The 22,297-nt window shown below is 45.9% G+C and overlaps 1 protein-coding gene across 3 annotated transcripts in view; it reads left to right on the top strand.

The window, feature by feature from the left end:
- The window catches only part of DLGAP2 (DLG associated protein 2), a 70,449-nt gene that overhangs the window by 42,375 nt on the left and 5,777 nt on the right, over positions 1-22,297 (top strand). For all 3 annotated transcript variants that reach the window (XM_017887860.1, XM_017887859.1, XM_017887858.1), the window contains 4 exons: positions 1,927-2,012; positions 3,964-4,379; positions 16,906-16,997; positions 21,679-21,831. In XM_017887860.1, coding sequence (XP_017743349.1) covers positions 1,927-2,012; positions 3,964-4,379; positions 16,906-16,997; positions 21,679-21,831 — 747 coding nt within the window. The remainder of the gene's footprint in view (positions 1-1,926; positions 2,013-3,963; positions 4,380-16,905; positions 16,998-21,678; positions 21,832-22,297) is intronic.

Raw genomic sequence — 22,297 nt, 5'->3', positions numbered from 1 at the left:
ATGAGTGCCCCTTTTACAAAATATCTTTACAAGTATCCATTGGAATTTATTTCGCTCATATCAGATTTGACAGTATCTACCAAAATTATAAAGTGCAAATGCCTCTGACCCAGACCTCCCATCCGGTGAATACATTCACAGAAGTTTTCACACACACACAAGTACAGACATGTATTTATAGCAGCATCATTTATAATGGCAGAAAACTAGAAACAACCAAATTTCCCTCCACTGAAGGCTCATTAAATGCACTAGGTTGTATTCATCAAATGGGATCCTTTGCAGGTAAAACACGAGGCAGCTCCATAGGTACAGACATGGAATTTTAAATCTATTCCTTGTATTACAATCCTTTTGTGTAATAATGTTTATGTCGAGCAAGGTAAGGTTTAATAAAGCCGTGACCCACTTAAAACTAGAAAGGGAAATGGTAAATTCTGACAGGAAGGCCAGGATCTTCCCTCAAGAACGTTCTTCCTCCTGTAGCCCATCTCACCCAGCTATCAGAACACGCATCCCAATCTAGGGACAGCTTCTGCGCCTGTCTTCAGAATTACACCCAATGAAAGTGGACGTCTCTGTCCACTCCCCTGGCTCTGTGGCCGGCCAAGAGCTCCAGGGTTTTCTCATATGTTTTCTTCCATGCCGCACATGGCTCTGGGGTCAGAGAGACCTGGGCAAGAGCCCTGGCCCTGCCCCCAACCAGCTGGGCACTCCTGAGCAAGTCACCCCCCTCCTCTGATCCCCCAACTCTCTCCTGGGGCTGGAAACATGCTTGGGGTTATTGTGTGGATTACACGTGGTAACGCTGGAACCTCAGCATAGTGCCTGGGACAGAGTACGCACCAAGTAAGTCTTCGCTGTTACCATGATTACTTCTCTTAGCCACAAATCTGAGCCAGTCCTTGTTGACACAGGCTTAACCTTAGGACAGTCACAAACTGCAACTCAAATGTCAACGTGCAGCTCCTCTCTTGACTCCCAGAGAACAGGGTCATAATTATTTAATGCTTTGCACCTTTTCCTTGTAGTGATCAGTAATATGTTTAAGAAAAGAGAGATGTTTTATAGCTTAGCTATGACATTTCAGAGAGGGATCAAAAGCCCTTTTGCTACAATAGGTAATATTTTTCTGGAAAGAGGAATGACTCAGTGCCTGGAATCATTATCAATGGCTTAACTAATGTTTGGTTTCAGAGTTTTCCTACTGAGACTTAGGGGTTTTTTTGTTTTTAAGAAACTATACTGTAGTAGAATTCCCTTGTGAGATAACTTTACATAGTTGATGATCATTGAAACGTCTGGTGGGTTTGTGGGGACTTTTTGGCAAATACAGCCACAGTAAGAATTCTCTGTGGAATATATGATTTCTGTTCTGATCTTACGTCACCCTGCTGGCCATCCTCTTAGCAGATGTGAGACAGCTCTATGGAGATCAAGGTGGAGAGTTTGCCTCTGTTTCTGATCAATGCTTAAACTCCTTTCTGTGTCTTTCTGTATGTGGATGCAGCCATCAGTATAATTCTATTAAATTGCTTATTTGTTGTCATTAGCTATGTTTGGTTCATGCTGTACTTTCATCACCGTAGGGCGTGATAAGAGCTTTTAAGTCCTGTAATAATGCAGTTCAACAAAACCTATTTTTTGCCTGAGCTGAACTAAGCAGTTTTATTTGCATACATTTAAAAGACCAAAGTGCAGCACTGAGTTCAGGTAGTTATGTAAAATGTGATGAGACGCAGGAGCGATGTAATGACTCCAATGTGAATGCATTTCCCTCTCTGTGATTCTACTGGGTCAAGTGTATCTCTGCATTAATTAAACAAATGCGTAATTAATTACAGCAAATGAGCAACAACAACAAAATAGTCCCTTGCCCAGGCCCCATGTTTCAGTTCTAAAATAAGATGTTCTCTGTTGAATTAGGTGGAAACGGCCACAGATTCTGACACGGAGAGCCGCGGTCTGCGGGAATACCACTCTGTCGGGGTGCAAGTGGAAGATGAGAAGCGGTAACTCAGCCCCTTCTGACACGCGGTCACCCCCGAGCGAGAGCTCTTTGTCAAATGCCTGATGGAAGCTCCTAGATCCTGCTGGCCCTCAATCATGCCTGTGCTTGTGGAAACAGGGCCATACGTTTATACTTTTCCATTGATAGCCCCCAAGTATCAGTTAAGACCCGCCTATGTCTTGTTTTTGCAAGAGGCAAGGGAGTAATTCTTTCCAAAGTGATTTGTCACCTCTGAAAGCAGAGCAGCTGACGGCCTGAAAGTCAGAGTCCTTGATCCAAAGGAAAGAAGGACGGGCTGAGGCTGGGCACGGTGGCTCACGCCTGTAATCCCAGCACTTTGGGAGGCCGAGGTGGGCAGATCATGAGGTGAGGAGATTGAGACCATCCTGGCTAACACGGTGAAACCCCATCTCTACTAAAAATACACGAAACTAGCCGGGCGTGGTGGCGGCGCCTGTAGTCCCAGCTACTCAGGAGGCTGAGGCAGGAGAATGGCAGGAACCCGGGAGGCAGAGCTTGCAGTGAGCCAAGATCGTGCCACTGCACTCCAGCCTGGGCAACAAAGCAAGACTCCGTCTCAAAAAAAAAAAAAAAAAGAAGGACGGGCTGAGGGTGACACCAATGCAGGCTTCACACCTTGTCATGTTAAACGTAAAATGATAGAAAGATAGCAAAGCACATTCAAGACCTTCGAATAACGTGAAGTTGTTTCACTTCAAAAATACTACCTGGAAACATAAAGTGATGTCCATTAGTATCATTTTTGCAACGAGGCAGGATGATCATTTTAGTTTATATTTAAAATAGCATGTATTGTCTATTTCATAAAAACAAATTTTGATGAGAATATTACATTGTGAGGGCTCAGCCAGCATCTGATAGGGACAGTGTTGGGTGGCCTCCCTCATCAGGGAGCATTTTAGCACCCACCCTATGGAGACTTTTGATTACAAAGAGATTCTGACCCAAGCTCATGGCTTTCCCAGTTTCCAAGTAGACCTCCTAGAACCTGGCCATCTTCTGCACCTGGGAGCTGGGCAGGCTGCCTTCCATCCTGCTCTGTGGCTCTGTCCCTCCCACAAAGGGAACACGTGGCAACATTACTAACCAGCTGCATGCACAGCTGTGCGCTTCTGTGGGTTCAGCCTGCAGAGCCACAGGGATGGCTGCAGTAGCTGGGGCTATGTAGACAGAGACACACACCACACAAGCACACACTACAGATGCACATATATACACATATCCCAAACATAGAGATACAGAGCACACACACGTGCACACACACGCTCACAGCATTCTCACCCAGCATGCTGGTCTCCAACTGTAAGCCCCTTCCTGCCAACTATTTCAGTGATGAGCTATGTGGAAAAGGATGACATTAAAACATAGACAGTGAAAATGTTTTTTAAACACCAAAGTCAGAATTTGGAGTCATTATTTTGCATATAGGGGTTAATGGGGACATATTAAGTTATTCAGACAGAAGTGGCTCAGGCCCTGAAACACAATTTGGAAGCCACTAAAACTCAGTATGATGTGGCTATTGTTTACATAAAAGAAGCAACTCACGACCTCGGCTGTATAAGCTCGTGGCATATTTCTGAAAGGGAGGTAGCCATTTGCTAATAGCGGTTTCATGAAACACATTAACTTGCATTGTATCATTCAATAAACTTAAATCCCAAGTGGGCGTTTTTTAGGGCCTGAGACTTAGGCAGATGTTAAAGTTTAAGGGCCTGAGACTTAGGCAGATGTTCAAGTTGAACGATTTGCAAAACCAAATGTTCTTCCATAGACAAAACACCAGCATATTTCACAGACAAACCACCACCCACCCTGGAGCTGCCACGTTGCTGCGCTCAGGTGCACTCCTGACAAGCTACGTGTAGGATTCTGTTGCACGAAGTCCTCTCAGAAAGGCTACCATCTCTCTTCCTTCCCTCCTTTTGCAGACACGGGCGTTTTAAACGTTCTAACAGCGTCACGGCTGCCGTCCAAGCTGACCTGGAGCTGGAGGGGTTCCCAGGCCACATCACCATGGAGGACAAAGGCCTCCAGTTTGGCTCCTCCTTCCAGCGGCACTCCGAGCCCAGCACCCCCACCCAGTATGGCGCGGTGAGAACTGTACGGACCCAGGGGCTCTTCAGCTATAGAGAAGACTATCGGACCCAAGTGGACACCTCCCCCCTGCCCCCTCCGGACCCGTGGCTGGAGCCCGCCATCGACACAGTAGAGACTGGGAGGATGTCTCCGTGCCGCAGGGATGGCTCGTGGTTTTTGAAGCTGCTGCACACGGAGACGAAGAGGATGGAAGGCTGGTGCAAAGAGATGGAGCGAGAGGCGGAGGAGAACGATCTCTCGGAGGAAAGTAAGAGCTCAGGCTTCCCTGGGGCCTCTTAGACATCATTTCTCAGTAATGCAAACATGCACATCACAGCATAAGTGGAGAAAAGTTCCTTCCTTTGGTATTCAAGTGAATGAAAATAAACGTGCTTTCTAGTATATCCCCCTCAATTCTAAGAAAAGATATAAATTACATGAAAAGAGAAGCAGTCACTAAGATATCGATGGAAAAGTGTGTGTTCTGTTTTTCAGGTAAGTTGAATAGAAGATCAGCTGTGCTAACAGTTTTCTTGGGAGCACAGTTGATCTCATATTCCACCTAGCAGTTCTCTTGGATTTTGGCAAAAACTTCATTGGGAGCATTCATGTTATTTTCTAGTATTGTTACCAGCTTATGCTTTACAAGAAAATGCCTTGGCATTATGCCAAAGAAAAGTTGACGGTAAGTAAAAGATTAAGTTAGTTAACTATGTGATGACATACCCAAAGGTCTCCTCACCTGGGTGGGATGGGAAGGCCACGTCGTTCCTCTACCAGGTGTGGCTCTCACCTGGGTGGAAGGTGGGATGGGAAGGCCACGTCATTCCTCTACCAGGTGTCACCAGGCAGATCTGTCCCAGCCCCTTTGGGGCTCAGCTGTGCCTCTGCCTCTCCATGTGGAAGGGGACAGCCCCTTATTCTCCACCTTCCTCCCATTTGCCTAGAGAAACCTACCATCAAGACAGTTCAGACCAGGCACAGTGGCTCACACCTGTAATCCCAGCACTTTGGGAGGATGAGGTGAGCAAATCACCTGAGGTCAGGAATTCGAGACCAGCCTGGCCAACGTGGTAAAACCCCATCTCTACTAAAAATACAAATTAGCCAGGTGTGGTGGTGGGTACCTGTAATCCTAGCTACTTGGGAGGCTGAGGCAGGAGAATCACTTGAACCTGGGAGGCGGAAGTTGCAGTGAGCCAAGATCATGCTGTTGCATTCCAGCCTGGGCAACAGAGTAAGACACTGTCTCAGAAACAAAAAAAAAAAAAAAAAAAAAAAAAAAAAAGAGTTCAGAAGCAGCTCCCATTATAAATTGCTGTATTTGACTTCTAAGCTAATACCACCTGTCTTTGTTTATAGATCAATTACATAATTGCACAGTACCTACAACTAGTGCTTATGTTGAACACAGTACAGTTTCACAAAGCTATTTCTGAATGTCTTGACAAATTATGCTCTTTCTAAAGTATTTTTTTCTTTGAATTTATTTGTACATTGACATGATCACTATAAATTCTGAACTTCAAAAGGATAGCTGAGATCCTTGGGAATTTGTCCCGGACATTCCATTTCTAGATGGCTGTTTTAATAGGGCATTCACTAATCCTAGAAATAGAAGCACAACAATGAAACTACATTGACTGGGACTTATAGAGAACAACGGCCTTGGAGCCTCAGCAGTCTGAGAAAATCATTGGCGTGCTGATTTTTTATTGTTATATATAACTTAAGGTCTGAACCTATGAAGAAAGAAAGAGATTGCCTTTAATTGACTAATCCTGTTCTTCCACGTTTGTCTCTTAATCATCAAATTCCACGTATCCTTTACAGGAGGTGACGTTGGACACTGAGTGTTGGGGAGGAGATGTTGCTGTGGGAAAGCCTTCCACGTGACCCACAATCCCCGCAGCACCCACGGCTGCACAGGGCTGGCGCAAGCCAGTGTAGCTGTGTTCCGATCGTTCACATGGCGTTTGCATTTCCATGGTTAGGGTACATTTAACAGAGTGACTGTTCACGATTTTGACATCTAAAAATCACTCATTTTCTGCAGCATCTTCCCCCTTGTTGGTATATGCCTCAACTTGGCAAAACTGTCTTAATTATAAAAGGGATTTATAATCTTTAGCACAAAGATAAAACACAGAAAAACTGTATTGCCTAAGTTGATGCCAAATTTGAGTTAAATTGCCAGCTCTGGTTTGGTGCGTGCTGACAGGGGCAGCGTCGGGCTGGGGTACCTTCCTTCCAGAATGAGAGCAGGTGGTGAGATCTGCGTGTCACTCAATCAAGGTGTGTTTTCTACAGTATGTGGTTCCTCAAAAGAACACTTTTGAGGAGGAGGAGAGAGGAAAAAATTTACAAAGAGGTTATGTTCGTCAGGGCTTAGCCCATAAAATGCCTATAAAATTGTATCTTATTAACATTTGAGTTTATCCCATTCAGGACACATTCAGAAAGTTCTGGTCTTCTTTAGAAGGTGTAAGACATTGAGACATTAGCCATTACTGTGTTTATAACACAGAGACTACATTCCCTGTCATTTTCCATGTTTCGTGTGTACTTTCCATTTAGTTTCTTCAAGGATTATCATTTTGAAAAGATACCTTTAAAAAAAATAGAATCGGCTGGGTGCGGTGGCTCACGCCTGTAATCCCAGCACTTTGGGAGGCCGAGGTGGACGGATCACAAAGTCAGGAGATGGAAACCATCCTGGCTAACACAGTGAAACCCTGTCTCTACTAAAATGCAAAAGTTAGCCAGGCATGGAGGCACCTGTAGTCCCAGCTACTCAGGAGGCTGAGGCAGGAGANTGAGACATTAGCCATTACTGTGTTTATAACACAGAGACTACATTCCCTGTCATTTTCCATGTTTCGTGTGTACTTTCCATTTAGTTTCTTCAAGGATTATCATTTTTGAAAAGATACCTTTAAAAAAAATAGAATCGGCTGGGTGCGGTGGCTCACGCCTGTAATCCCAGCACTTTGGGAGGCCGAGGTGGACGGATCACAAAGTCAGGAGATGGAAACCATCCTGGCTAACACAGTGAAACCCTGTCTCTACTAAAAATGCAAAAAGTTAGCCAGGCATGGAGGCACCTGTAGTCCCAGCTACTCAGGAGGCTGAGGCAGGAGAATGGCGTGAACCCAGGAGGCAGAGCTTGCAGTGAGCCAAGATCCTGCCACTGCACTCCAGCCTGGGCAACAGAGCAAGACTCTGTTTAAAAAAAAAAAAAAAAAAAAGGACTCCTCAGCTGGGCACAGTGGCTCACACCTATAATCCCAGCACTTTGGGAGGCTGAGGCAGGAGGATTGCTTGAGCCTAGGAGTTTTAGACCAGCCTGGACAACACAGTGAAACCTTGTCTCTACCAAAAAAAAAAAAATAATGATTAACATTTTTAAAAGTAGCCTGGTGTGGTGGCACATGCCTGTCGTCTCAGCTACTCAGGAGGCTAAGGTGGGAGGATTGATTGCCTGAGTCCCAAAAGTGGAGGTTGCAGTGAGCCAAGATCCCGCCACCGCTCCAGAACAAGACCCTGTCTCAAAAAATAAAGAATATCTAGACCGGTTCTCCCTGAACACATATGATAGGTCAGGTCCTATGCTGAATGCACTGCAGACCTCACTGATGCTCATCCCAATGGAGTAGGTGGGTAGTAGTGCAAGCATTCTACAGATAAACTGGGACTCCGAGAGATTAAGATCTTGCCCCAAATCACAGAATAGCAGCAATGACTCGGGTCTGGGAGTCAGAACCCTCTGACGTTGAAGGCTCTGCCTTTCCAGCAGTGACCCGGGTCCGGGAGTCACAGCCCTCTGACGTTGAAGGCTCTGCCTTGCTAACCCATGGTCCAAAGGTGTCAAGATGTTCCCTTACAGGAAGCACCCCCTCCACTGCCTGCTTCCACACTGGATGTGCATCCCATGCTTTCTCCTGCTGTTTCAGACAAGGTTGTGTCCCATCCCTGACCCTCCACCGCTGTGACCCACATGTGGCCCACAGAGTCCCTCAGCCACGAAGACAGAGGCCAAGGTTCTCCCACATTAGCCACTGGAAAATAAGTGGCAGGAGCTGTAAGGAGGCAAATTATTTCTCAAACCAAGAATGAAAGTCCTTACAATTAAAGGGCTTTAGTGCTGAGGCCCTCTCGCAGTAAGTCCTGGTTTTCTGTCACTGGAGGCATTCCAGAAAATTCTATAAATTATGCCATAAAAGTACTACATGTAAAATTGGATTTGATGACATATAGGGACCCAGATCAATAGTAAGATTCCAAAATCTTAGGATATATAGTAATTTTTTTCTTTTTTGAAAGGGAGTCTTGGTCTTTCTCCCAGGCTGGAGTGCAATGGCATGATCTCGGCTTACTACAACCTCCGTCTCCCAAGTTCAAGTGATTCTCCTGCCTCAGCCTCCCAAGTAGCTGGGATTACAGGCACGTGCCACCATACCTGGCTAATTTTGTATTTTTAGTAGAGACAGAGTTTCACCATGTTGGCCAGGATGGTCTTCAACTCCTGGCCTCAAGTGATCTGCCCACCTTGGCCTTACAAAGTGCTGGGATTACAGGTATGAACCAACCACGCCCAGCCAGGATACCTAGTATTTAAATTTCACTTACCTTATTATTAGGCATCTGAAAAACTATTTTTCTTCAGTAAGGTAGGGTGGAAAGTTAATTTTTGCTGCCTCCAAATTGTATTTCCCTAAACACATGTTTGGTTTTGTTGTGGGGTTTTTTTGTTTTGTTTTGTCTTGTTTTTTACCTTTTGAAGCCATCAGGATCCTCCTCTGGACTCTCTCAGCTCAGTGATGTCTGCATTCAACAGGTATTTACTGATTTCTTATGATGGAGCAAGCCACTCTCCGATAGACAAAAATGATGCAACAATGAGTAAGACATGGCAAAGGACCTAACCAATCACCTAACAGTGGGAGCAGACAGACCAGGGAAAAACTATCTACAGGAAGTGGAAACTGTTTAGTGTCATAAGAGAGGTGCAGCTAAAGTACCTTAAAAACTCAGGGGTCTCAGCAACGCTTTCACCTGGGAAGATTCTGAGAAGGCTTCCCGGAGAAGGCGGCACCGTGCTGGGCCTTGACGCGCGGTTGGATTTGGCCAAGGAGGTGGATGGGGATGATAGAAAAGGAGATTCAAGAGTCCACACAAAGGCAGAGAACTGGGGAGCAGAGGCCCCTTTGTCTCCTTCCTCTGGAGAAAGATCTTCACGTCAGCACTGCCCTTCACCCTGCTTGCGGGGAGGGTCTGCGCTACCTGACCTCTCAGAGCCCTCTCTGTCGGGGCCATGCCCCATGCCCTGGGGGACAGGTGTTTCTCAAAGGATGAAACTTCCCTAAAGCTCCACCCTCTGCCATCATTTGAGATTTTAGTCTCCTTCAATGCAGTGGTCACATTTAACATTTATCATCCAGAGATAGTGCCTCACACATCGCCTGACACAGAGTGCCATGCAAATAGGAATGGGGAGGAAGAAAGGGAAGCAGGAGGATGGGCCCTCTTAGCGAACAGGATGCCACACTCCTGCTCACACATTTATAAAAGCAGAACATCTAGAATCCCAGAGAATCACCCAGCCGTCCTCAGTTTCGGAGGCTGGAAGTAACTTATACACTTCGCATTCTATAGACATCCACTGAAATGATCCTGAATTTGCTTGTCTTTGCTCCACTATATATATATATATTTTTTTTTTTTTTTTTTTAAGATGAAGTCTCACTCCGTCGCCCAGGCTGGAGTGCAGTGGTGCGATCTCGGCTCACTGCAACCTCCACCTCCTGGGTTCAAGCAATTCTCCTGCTTCAGCCTCCTGAGTAGCTGGGATTACAGCTGAGCACCCCTATGCCTGGCTAATTTTTAATCAGAAAATGTAACCGCATTGCTATAAACTTTGAACACAAGGAACAGAGACTGGATGAACTTGATACTTTTTGTGATTTTCTTAATTTCTTAAATTGCCCAGATACCTTCATCTTTTTGCGGACAAAGATGTCAAAACCCTTGTTATGCCTCTCATCTATGTACTTTGTCCATAAAACTAGCACAATATTAATCAAGCTCAGATAATTCCCTAAATGTTTAAAAGGTAAGATGATAACCTTAATTTCCAGTCCTAATTTTAGGAGCAGATACAGGGTTATTGGTTATGGCACTTTTTAAAATAAAGATTAAATTAAATGGCTTATGAGACAGACTCTGATCTCTGAATATTGAAATTTCCATTATATGAAGTAATTTTTGCCCAAAATATAATTTCATAACACAGTTCCCTGAACTGATTGAATGAATCTAGATTCATTCAATCTTCTATGGTTAATAAAACTATTGTGAACCCAAAGAAATGCTGGTCTGCATGAAGTCACATTAATGCAGGCCTCCTCTTGTTAATAAAAGTACTTTCAAGACATTGTAAATCATTACTAATGTTTTAAGATTTTTGTATTAATTATGTTAAACCAAATGGGAAAATACACAAAGGAAAAATCAAAATTTGCACATTTTCTAAAACAAAAGGAATCCTTCCCAAGCTAAGACTTTATTGAATAATTCCATTGAGATGCAACTCTCATCAAGAACTCACCAAGGGAGCACATGTACACCCAGGATCTTTCAAACGGTATCGGAAACTTCCTTGCCCCAAACAACTCCTCCTGAAGTAACAAATAATCTACGTGTTCACCAGGTCAGATGCCACATTCCAGGCAAACACTAATGCTGGGAGACGCATAGGGATTTGCTCACTAAGGTCTCCTTTTACAGCCAGAATGACCACAAGACATATTAACACAAGAGCTGGGGTCAGATGTGTGGCGTTGTATCTCCTGGGCCATCTTCCATCTGAGACACAATGGTCTGGATGGGGAGAAGCACCCGAGCAGTCGGCACTCACACAGAGGTCAGCAGATGACAAAGAGCCCAGAGCAACTCTGAGAACGAGCAGAACACATGCTCCGTGCAGGGGACGAGGAGGACACGGCCACAGAGAAACTGTGCCTATGTCCATGGTTGACCCAGGCGGTCTCAGACCAACAGAGAAGATGGAGGAATCAGAAATACTGATGATGTTCTGAGCACAGCAGATGCCTGTGCACATACTGACAGCTACCAGCCTTAGGGGTCAATGTATCACACAGCTTAACGGAACATCCACTGCTTCCAGACCTCCTGGGAGATGCAGGTCATGGACTGTGTCCATTATGCGGATCCGACTAAGAGAATCAACCCACTGACCAGGCCTCTGCTAAGCACCTGTGAAGATGTCACCACACAACCCAGCTAAATGGCCATGGGGAAATCAGACCATAAAAAGACATGGATGCTTGTCAGCACAGGAGAAGGAAACAGTCAGCAAAGTGAAAAGACAACTCACAGAATGGGAGAAAATGTCGGCAAACTGCACATCTGACAAGGAACTAAGAACCAGAATATATAAGGGAGCTCAAACAACAGAAAAAAAAAAACACAATTCAAAAGTGGGCAAAAGACCTGAATAGGCATTTCTCAAAAGAAGACATACAAGGGGGCAACAGGTATGTGATAAAAGATTCGACACCACTAACCATCAGGAAAATGCAAATCAAAACCACAGTGACGTATCACCTCATCCCAGCTAGAATGGCTATTATCCCAAAGACAAAAAAAAAAAAGCAGAGCTCATGAAGGTGGATGGTTCTCCAGTCTACTCTAGTAGATTCCCAGAGACTGGGAAGGGAACAGGAGAGAAGAGGAAGAGAAGTTGATTCATACTAATGGGTACAAAAATACAGTTAGGTGGAAGAAATAAGTTCTAGTATACAATAGCACAGTAAGAAAACATGGTTAATAATGTATTGTGTATTTCAAACTAGCTAAAAGAATTGTAATGTTCCCAGCACACACAGATAAATGTTTGAGGTGATGCACATCCCCATCACCCTGATTTGATCATAGCACGTTGTAGACATGTCCAAATATCACATATGCCCCCAGGAATATGTACAACTGTGATACATCCATTAAAAACACAGACTAGATGTGCTCAAAAACATGAAAATGATGAGGCCCATCTTCAAGGGAGATTTCTGGGAGCCGTAACTTAGGCAGACCCCACTACAAAATTAGTCACAAGGGAATCTCAGGGGATCAGAGAGGTTACAAATACTCAAATGATCATTTCAGACTCTCCGCAAGTTTTATAAAAATCCATCTCAAATATTAGAACACCAGAATAGTGTAAATTATGTTACTTCATACCAAATTTAAACAGAATTGGAATTATAGAAAAAGTAAAAGAGCCAAGTATGTTAATCAAATTTCTTTGTACATCAAAGGCAAGGGTTCTAGCAGGTTCTTTGTGAATTTGCATTCGGATGAGAATTAGTCCTTAGTGTAGCTCCTGCAAGAGTCTAAACTATGGCGAAATTAGAGACGTATACTGGAAGAGAATAAATTGAATTTTCACTTCAACTTCTTTGCAATTATAGGAAGCTATTTACATTATAGGTATCAGATAGGATCATTCTCATTCACTGAACAGCAAAATTCTCCTGCCATTAGCAGGCATGTCGTTAGCTACACTCTTTGACATTCATTATCTCTCCCTAGCAATATTCAATTTATTCCCTTTATAATAACTCTCCACTACATTAAATCGATACCAAGATATTGCCCATGTATTCATGTTGTGTTAGTATAAATTGAAGTACTTTGTATTAAGAGTTAGGTTGAATTCCACTTTAAGAGAAATGTGAAAATTGGGGATTAAACTTCAAATTTTAAAAAACTGATAGACTTTAATTACAGTTTGAGGAAGAATAGAGTTGGCAAAATAAATTCATTTATTCATCCACTTCTATATATTTCTGCAGCAACCACTTGCTTAAAATAGTCCCTTTAAATATCTTCATTAATTACCCAGGTTTTAGAATACAAAAGAAATAGAAATTCAACATTTCAAAAGCAAAGATGATTCCTCCCCTCATCATCAGCGAGACCAAGGCTGCAGAACACGTTCATTTTGGGGGCATCGGCAAGCAGAGGAAGGATGAGGTGCTTTCACCATCACCCCTTTCAAGAAACCGCTCAAGCCCCAACGCCTCCAGCTGCATCTCGACCGCAGCGGCCCCTCCACTCCCCTCACCCCAACTCAGAGCCCTGCCAGCTCCATCCTATGCCACATGGGCAGGGGCTCCAGCCTTCCTTCTCCAGTCCTCCCCTCCCTGCTCTGTTCCCAGGCTGGCTGGCAAATCAGATCCATGGAAGAACAGCCTGTCTTGAAGTGGATTTGTGAGCAGCACGAGGCCCTGGTGTTAAGATGCCTGACAGACAACCTTCCATTCTTCTTTTCAAGACTGAAATGATGCCAAAGTGTTATCTGAGTTATTTGCTTTTATTAAAGTTATGCTTTCTTCATCTATTTCATACCCTAGAAGCAATGGAGAATTAGATGATATTCAGCAACTATTGTCACCTTTGTGGGGGTGACAGTGGCCCTGGTCCTACAAGGTGGTCGCAGGTAAAGGGCTCAGGAAGAGATAACACAGGACAACACTAACAGCCATCTCCACGGAATGGGGAGGGAGCTGTGGGTTCCACTTTTCTTCCCCATTTTCTGCATGTATGAAAAGCTTCATAATAAAACTTTGGGGAGCAAAACAATCTTCATTTTAGAAAAATAAGACAGAAAAGGATGTTTTTAAGTCCATTATCCCACCCAGGAGAAAACATGTGGCACAGAATGCCAGGCCTTCCTGTTCTAAAAAATGAGGGACGCACCGCACACCCTGCTGTGTGGTCGACTTCCGGGTCACAGCATGTCATGAGCCCTCTCAAATCAAAGTTATCTCTGCAACATCATTTTCACCTGGCTCATAGCATTTTATCACATGAACATTAAGGCCCTTTGTGCCCATGACATGTGGTTCTTCTTCCCTAAAGTTGGGCTAAGGAGGAGATACTGCAGCGCCCTAGCTTGGACGGCAGGATGCCAGGGTCTGTGATGCCAGTTTCTGGATTGTGTGGAATGAATCTCACCAGTAACTGTCTCTGGGACTGACTGTTAAGGAATGTTTGAGTAAAGAGCTGTTGTGGAAGAACCTCCACAGGGATTGAGTTCACTTCCCTGGACCTCGGTTTCGACTTCTGGAAATGCTGTCTAGGCTTCCACGGTCAGGTGTGCCCTGGGAGCCAGCGGGGGCATCTCCTAAACGCTCGAAAGAAATGGACTCTCTGGCTCACCCAGACCCCATGAGTCAGGCCATGCCTGGCACAAGATCCCCAGGCGAGGCACAGGTGGGTCTGCAAAGTCCCCTGAGCTCCACGCACCTGCACGTCTCTAGGCAAAACCTCAAGCACATCAGTATTCCCTCACGAAGTACATAAAGCCGCAGATGTAAGTGGGGATGGATCTCTCGCCCCTGCGTTCAAGGGGGCAAATCTCCAGGATAAATGCCCCCTTTTCCTTCCAGTGAAAGCAAGAGAAAGGGCTGGGCTAGTTAAACCAGCAGCACTTTCAGTTTTAGGGTGTGTCGTGTAGGTTAGTGATTTGTGCTCTGCAGAGAATCTCCAGGGAGAATAAAAAGAGCAGGTGGAATAATCAGCTTGGCTGGAAGAAGCGGAAGATGCCTCACGAGCAAGCTCAGGAAAGACGGCCCCACCTTGAAGCGCCCGCGCTGAAAGCCCGCGACGGGGAGACTTGGTGTGAACTGAGAGGCGAGGAGATGCTTAGATCATCGCCCCCTCCCCCCGCCTGGTGGGCAGCCTGGCCCCAAGTGCTGACCTAGGTACAGAAAAGCCACATACGTGTACTGGGCACACTCTATGGAATAACATTGAATGGTTGCTCCAGCAAATAAAACCTAGCAGAGATCCGTGGGCCCAGGGTGCACTGGTAAGAAATGGGTTCCAGTGGATTCCTGTGTGGTTTTGAGGATCATGGTGAGCTAGGATCTACCAAAGCTATCATTTACAAAGTGGGGACCAGGCTGACAGCAGACTCAAGAGTGGGTGTGAACACCGGGGAGGAGAAAAATGAGAAAGCTCGGAAGGCTTAGAGACAGACTCCTTGAACAGAGTATTTTATCCGACTAGTCTAAACGCAAAAGTAGCTGCACCTATTTTTCTTGGTTAAATTATTTCCACTGATAGAATTATATTATGGCCAGTCATGGTAGTTTCACGCCTGTAATCCCGGCACTTAAAGCAGCCAAGATGGAAGGGTGGCTTGAGCTCAGGAATTGGAGGGTGTAGTGAGCTACCTGCCACTGCACTCCAGCCTGGGTAGCAGAGCAAGACCATGTCTCTAAAACACACACACATACGAGCCAGGTGCGGTGGCTCATGCCTGTAATCCCAGCACTTTGGGAGGCCAAGGCAGGCTGATCACTGGAGGTCAGGGGTTCAAAACCTGCCTGGCCAACATGGTGAAACTCTGTCTGTACTAAAAATAGAAAAATTAGCCGGGTTTGGTGGCAAGCGCCTGTAATCCCAGCTACTCCGGAGGCTGAGGCAGGAGAATCGCTTGAATTTGGGAGGTGAAGGCTGCGATGAGCCAATATCACGCCACTGCACTGCAGCCTAGATGACAGAGTGAGACTCCTCAAAATAAATAAATAAATAAATAAATAAATAAATAAATAAATAAATAAAAATAAACACACACACATACAGTATATTCTTTTAAAAAATTTTATGGCTGGGCACAACGGCTCACGCCTGTAATCCCAGCACTTTGGGAGGCTGAGAAGGGCAGATCACTTGAGGTCGGGAGTTTGAGACCAGCCTGACCAACATGGAGAAACCCTGTCTATACTAAAAATACAAAATTAGCCAGGCGTGGTGGTGCGCACCTGTAATCCCAGCTACTGGGGAGGCTGAGGCCGGAAAATTGCTTGAACCTGGGAGGCGGAGGTTGCAGTGAGTCAAGGTCACGCCACTGCACTCCAGCCTGGGCAATAAAGTGAGACCCTGTCTCAAAAAAAAAAAAAAAATTACCATTTGATTAACCAAATAAAGTCATTGCAATTAGGAACCATTTGTAGATTAATTCTTCCTACCTCACTCAACTGTGGTCTGCTGACTCAGCACACTCAGAAGTGTAGCGTGAGCATTACACATTTACTGGGTATCTGGATTGGTGAGTTTAGTAGCTGTGAGCATATTCACAAACTCGTGACCCTTTTGCCATCTCCAGGAGAGGAGCCACGTCTTCTTAGCTGCTGCGACCTTTCTGTGCGGCCTCTGTCCACACAGCCTCTTCCTACATAGCACACACCTCACAGCACTACCAGGAGACAGCGGCCCACAGTTCACTAGAAATTATGTAATCAAATCCAATGAGAGAACACCTATGGATGTGTTTTTTTCTAAAAATGAAGGAATTCACACCTAACAGTTCACTAACACATCACGGAGTTCATAAAAACAGGAAGAACTCAATGTTGCTTTTACTCACACGTGTTCTTGTGTCTTCCAGCTCATCCCAACAGCAGCACTGAAATCGTCTCGATGCCAAAATAAGGAAAACTCCCTGAGGTATAGGCCGCCTTTTAAACTAAGTTTCTCCCAATACCCAAGGAGAATGTCCCTGCGGTGACATCTGGTCATCTCTGGATTTCCTTCGTGAGCTGGGGATGGAGCAGGCGGAGGCCCGACTCACCGGCAAACGCACTCCGCACAATGAAGTCCTCGGAGTTTCCTCTCCAGCAGGACCCGCTCCCTTGGTGTGATGTTTCTGCTTTTGTTTAATCGACCCAGTTTTGAAGCTGTTGTTTTGTTTTTGTTTTAAACAGTTCTCGGGAAAATCAGGAGTGCCGTTGGGAGTGCCCAGCTTCTCATGTCCCAGAAATTCCAGCAGTTTTATTGGCTTTGCCAACAGAATATGGTAAGTGGATCCTCAGGGAACCCCTGTTCCCTGTAACCAAGTTAACGGGTGTCGTTCCCTAGATCCTCCCTGTATTCTTCCTTGTCAAAGAGTTCCTATCAGTATGCAGACTATCACATGCATTACACAGAAGAGACTTCCCGCCCTGGGGACAGAGACGATATGGCCCTGGTTTAAACACCATACCGAGGCAGGGAGGCTGATACAGCCCTGGTTTAAACGTGATACCAAGGCAGGGAGGCTGCAAGGGAGAGTAGGGGGCAGGAAGAGGGGGGCTACAGCAGCATGGGGCAACGCTGTGTCTTTGCAACTAGATGTCCCACCAGAGCATCTTAGAAGAGGAGAAACAACCGAAATTTCTATTATGGCTAATGTCATAAATGAAGAAAATGATCTGAGGTGCCTGGAAATAAAAACACGTAAACAATTACAATGAAGAGATTAAGAAGATATTTTGCAAATAATTTATCCTTTGTATTTTATAGTCGGTAGTGAAACGAATACACCATGAACTAGATGCATTAATACAGTTGATGTTAAACTTGGTTATTCCTGACAAAGAAAAACCACATATATATTTACATATACTTACATATATACATGTTAACATATGCTTATATGTGCTTATATACAAATATATACACATGTTAATATATAAATATGTATTTGCTATTTCTGGCAGAGCAGAAAAGCTCATATATACATCTCATATATATTAGATTTATACATGATTATAATCATGTATGCATCTATATGTTTATATATACCTATATAAACATATATAGGTGTAATTATAAACATAAATATTAACATGTATATGAAGGTTTGCTTATGTATCTTTATATGTACATGTTAAACATTAACATATAACAAATATATAACATATTAACTATATTTTATATATATAAATGTATATATAAAATACACATAGTATATATGTAGGCAAATATATAGTATATATAAAACATGTAAGTTTACTTGGTAATATATATATATTTGCCTACACACATACATACATATACATTTTATATATACTATATATGTAAGTTTACATATATGTTAATATATTCTATATATACTATATATTTGCCTACACACATACACATATACTTTTCCTTAGCTGACTAAAGTATTCACTATTTTGAGAAATAGCTAAATAATATTTATGCTACTTAATAGGTTTTATAATAATATACATCGTTTTTTTTTTTTCAGAGCAAACATTTTCAGTCAAATGCAAATAGGTCTCCTCTAGGCCTCTCATAGCAATGGTGCCAGGTGTTTTGATTATGTTTTCCCTGGCTTTTTCACAGGCAAGGAGACATCATAATATTCTTACATATCGAAGGATGCACAAGCAGGCCAGAGTTGCCATCTCATGTCTTTTCATTAGGATCATTAAAAAGTGTGCCTTCTCTAACACTTTCCAATCAACCCCATTGAAGTTCACAGCAAATTTAAAGAGTTATCAACACATCACCCTGACAAAGTTATAATCATCATTTAAAAGGGGGAAACAAAGGTTTGGAGCGCCTTGAAAGAAGATTGTAACTATAAACACTGAGCTGTGGTGTCACCTGTGAACGTCCTTGCCTCCTCTTTAGTATCTAATTGTTACCTTTAAAGGAATTCATTCGGACCACTGATGAACTCTGTGTCATATTATGCAGACTCGGGTGAGCCTAGGCAGGCGCTGTCTTTAGGAACGCCCATCCAAAGCTTCCCACACACAGCCCAAGGTGCATATTCAGGCTTGCTAAATGTTCCTTTCTGCTCTGCCAGAAATAGCTAATATTTGGCTTAAAATTGTTCATCCTAATATTTGTTATGCCTTTTGAGTTTTGAAATAGCTGGCTTGGCTACATCCTCTTCTTTCGACTTCTATTCAGGATTAGTACAAAAACACTCTGACACGTTTGCTGGGGAAGAGTGGTGCGGGGAGGGGCTGGTGCCTGAGACAGGCCTGGCATGAGAGGAGTGCTGACATGGTAAGACATGCTTTGCTCATCAAAGCCAAATGGTCCACAGCACAAAGTAGCACCACTGTCTGCTGGAAGTTGTTGGTGGGTAACTAAGCTTTAAGTCAAAGAGTGACCCTAGAAAATGTCAGAGCCCCACCCCGAGATTGAGGACGGACCACAGGGAGCAGAGCCTCTCAGGATGGACCACAGGGAGGGGAGCCTCTCAGGACGGACCACAGGTAGCAGAGTCTCTCAGGACGGACCCCAGGGAGGGGAGCCTCTCAGGACGGACCACAGGGAGGGGAGCCTCTCAGGACGGACCACAGGGAGGGGAGCCTCTCAGGATGTACCACAGGGAGGGGAGCCTCTCAGGGTCGGGATGGGCAGATGGCTTGTGACGCAACCAGAAGGCACATAACCCGGAAAAAACTTTCCCCCAAAGCGTGCGGCCTGATTGCTGTGCTTGTGGGACCAGCAGTTTGGCATCCCCAGAAAGGTTGTTACAAACTCAGTCTCATTCAGACCCACTGAGCCTGACTCTGAATTTTAACTCCATCCAACCCCAGAGGTGTGTGTGCCTGAGCAGGTGCCAGCGCACAGAGAGCTGCCCCAGGCCACACGGGGCACCGAAGTTCCTATCCAATGGACACCAGATGCCAGAGCCACAGAGCTGTGTGAATTTAAAACAATGGCAATTTCACAGGAACGAGGCCCTGCATGACTTTGCTGGTGTAAAGGGAATGGCATGGCACAACCATTGACTTTTTTATTATTATAAACACCCTATCATCTCTGAATGTCCAGTGGATTCAGGTGCAACCGCCTCCCCCACCAAAAGAGAACAGAAGACAAAGCCAAATCCTGACCATGCCAGGCTGTGCCCGTCCGGCCCCAGTGTGTGGTCTGGGTGAGCCTGAAGGACAGGTGTGTTGTTGCTGCGGAGAGGAGGAGAGGGGCATGGGAAGGCGATGCCTGCTCTCAGGCTGGGGCAGCCTCCGCCACAGTGGCCGGCCATGTTCCTCCTGCGTCCCCTGGGAGATGTGACCAGGACCACTCAGCTGGGGGCGAGGGAGGAGAAGCCGCTCCGCTTCCCCCCACACCATCAGGCACAACCATGCCCAGCCCTCCAGAAAGAGGGCACAGCCCTGCCCAGCCCTCCAGAAAAAGGGGGCACAGCCATGTGCCCAGCCCTCCAGAAAGGGGGCACAGCCATGCCCAGCCCTCCAGAAAGGGGACATTGCTAGGTTGGCAAAGACTTCTGGAAGCCAGGCAGGCACCACCCCTACAGCCTCTGAGCAGCCTCCCTGCTGCTGCTCACCCGGCCCGGCCTGCCCTGAGGCTGCAGCTCCTGGCGTCCCTCGACTGACTGCGGTGCAGAACGTGGCCTCCTTGCCAGGCACTTTGGTTGTCTCCACCCACAGAGGCTGAGCTCCGGCTCCCAGGCAGCGGCCAGGGCCGCGCTCCCGTGCTCCGCGCGGGGAGGGTGGGGGGCGCCTAGATGGCCTGGTGGGGCTCTGAGCGGCCAAGGCTGCCCCCGTGTGGCTGCAGAGAAGAACGGGCTCAGCCGAGCAGAGGGCAGCTGGGGCCCCAGGTCCTGGCTCTGGATGAGGAATCGTAGAGCTGTCCGTTCAGCGTGCTCTTCACTGAGCGTGCTGAGTGTGCACTGCTGAAACCAGAAGCAAATCCAGTTGAATGTCGACCCACCAGAAACTCCTGACTGCTGAACCCCCACTGAATCAAGGGAACCATGCCTGGAAAAGTCATTCGGATTTCAGTGTAGGGAGCAAGCCAGGCGCGTTGGCTCATGCCTGTCATCCCAGCACTTTGGGAGGCTGAGGCGGGTGGATCACCTGAGGTCACGAGTTCAAGACCACCCTGGGCAACATAGCCAGACCCCATTGCTACAAAATTAAAGAAATTAGCTGGGTGTCGTGGCCTATGCCTGTGGTCCCAGCTCCTTGGGAGGCTGAGCAGGCAGGATCTCTTGAGCCCAGGAGGTCAAGGCTGCAGTGAGCCATGATCACACCTGCGCTCTAGCCTGGACAACAGAGCAACACCCTGTCTCAAAAATAAATACATAAATGTAGGCAGCTGGTAGAAATCATGTATCTATCAGGCACTGTGCAGAGAAACCAAGCACATCTCTGGGTCCCACTTGGCCAGGGCTGCAGCCCAGCAGCATCACCTGTGCCTCCTAAGTGTGGGCACCGGTTGGTGACAGCGTCCTGTTCCTTGGCGCATTACATTTGTAAGGTGTCATCCCGTAAGAACAAGAGCTAAGAGCCGTCAGAGAACAAGCAGGTATAGAACAGGCTCCAAGCTGGTTCCCCACCACCACCACCACCAGGCCAATACCACGGCAGGCTCACAGAGCCCTGTCCCTTCCGAATCATCCACAGGTGACCAAAAACACAGGGTCCTACTGCTTTTATGAGCCGTGAAGCATTTAGAAACTCTCCCATCTTCCCTATCCCCAGCATTTTCAACATGGGACAATGAATGGCTGTGCTACGTGTTTGTAAGCCATCAGCAAATACTTGTGCTAAAGTAAACTGTCATGGAAGCACGGCAGGCCTTCCCAAATATTTGCCTGAGGGTGGAATAAGCCAGGCTTCTCCCTAATCCACCTCTTGAATGGCGCGTGTGGGGAGGAGCAGCCTCCCCAACCCTGCACCCGCGGGAGACTCTCCTGGCTCTGAACACCCTGTGTGTGTCCCCAGGACCCCAGCGCCATGCCAAGGCCGACGTCGCAGGACCTGGCCGGCTACTGGGACATGCTGCAGCTCTCCATTGAGGACGTCAGCATGAAGTTCGACGAGCTGCAGCGGCTTCGGCTCAATGACTGGAAGATGATGGAGTCCCCGGAAAGAAAGGTAAGGGCGTCTGTGCAGGGCCAGCTCCCAGCAAACCCCCTTTCCCACTGCAGTAACGACCTGCTGCAGGTACAGCATGACAATGGGGTTCTCAGTCTTTTGCTGGCAACACAGGAGCAAGTTTCCCTCTATGTATGTGTGCATGTGCATGTGTGCGGCTGTGCCCAAAATGGGGTGAAATTGAAGCCTTGGGCATGGGTGGTAAATTATAGGGCCTTCCCTGCTCTGTCTCTTCTATATAAGCCTTTCAGAGAGACACTAGCCAAGATGACAAGCAAATCTGCAGCCTCATTCCTGACAGGCATCTCACCTCTGAATTATATTCATCAAACTTGTTCTGATCGTGTAAACATTAAGCTGGTTTCCCACAGGGCAAGTTTTAGGCCTGGTTATGGACTATCTGCTATTCAATATACCTTCTAATACAGCCATGACAGGCAAGGCCACATTTTATACCTTATTGAAC

The sequence above is a fragment of the Rhinopithecus bieti genome, unplaced genomic scaffold, assembly GCF_001698545.2.
Source record: "Rhinopithecus bieti isolate Rb0 unplaced genomic scaffold, ASM169854v2 scaffold_15838, whole genome shotgun sequence".
Classification (NCBI taxonomy): Eukaryota; Metazoa; Chordata; class Mammalia; order Primates; family Cercopithecidae; genus Rhinopithecus; species Rhinopithecus bieti.
The sequence above is the reverse complement of the archived record's forward strand: the minus strand, read 5'-3'. Positions and strand labels throughout refer to the sequence as shown.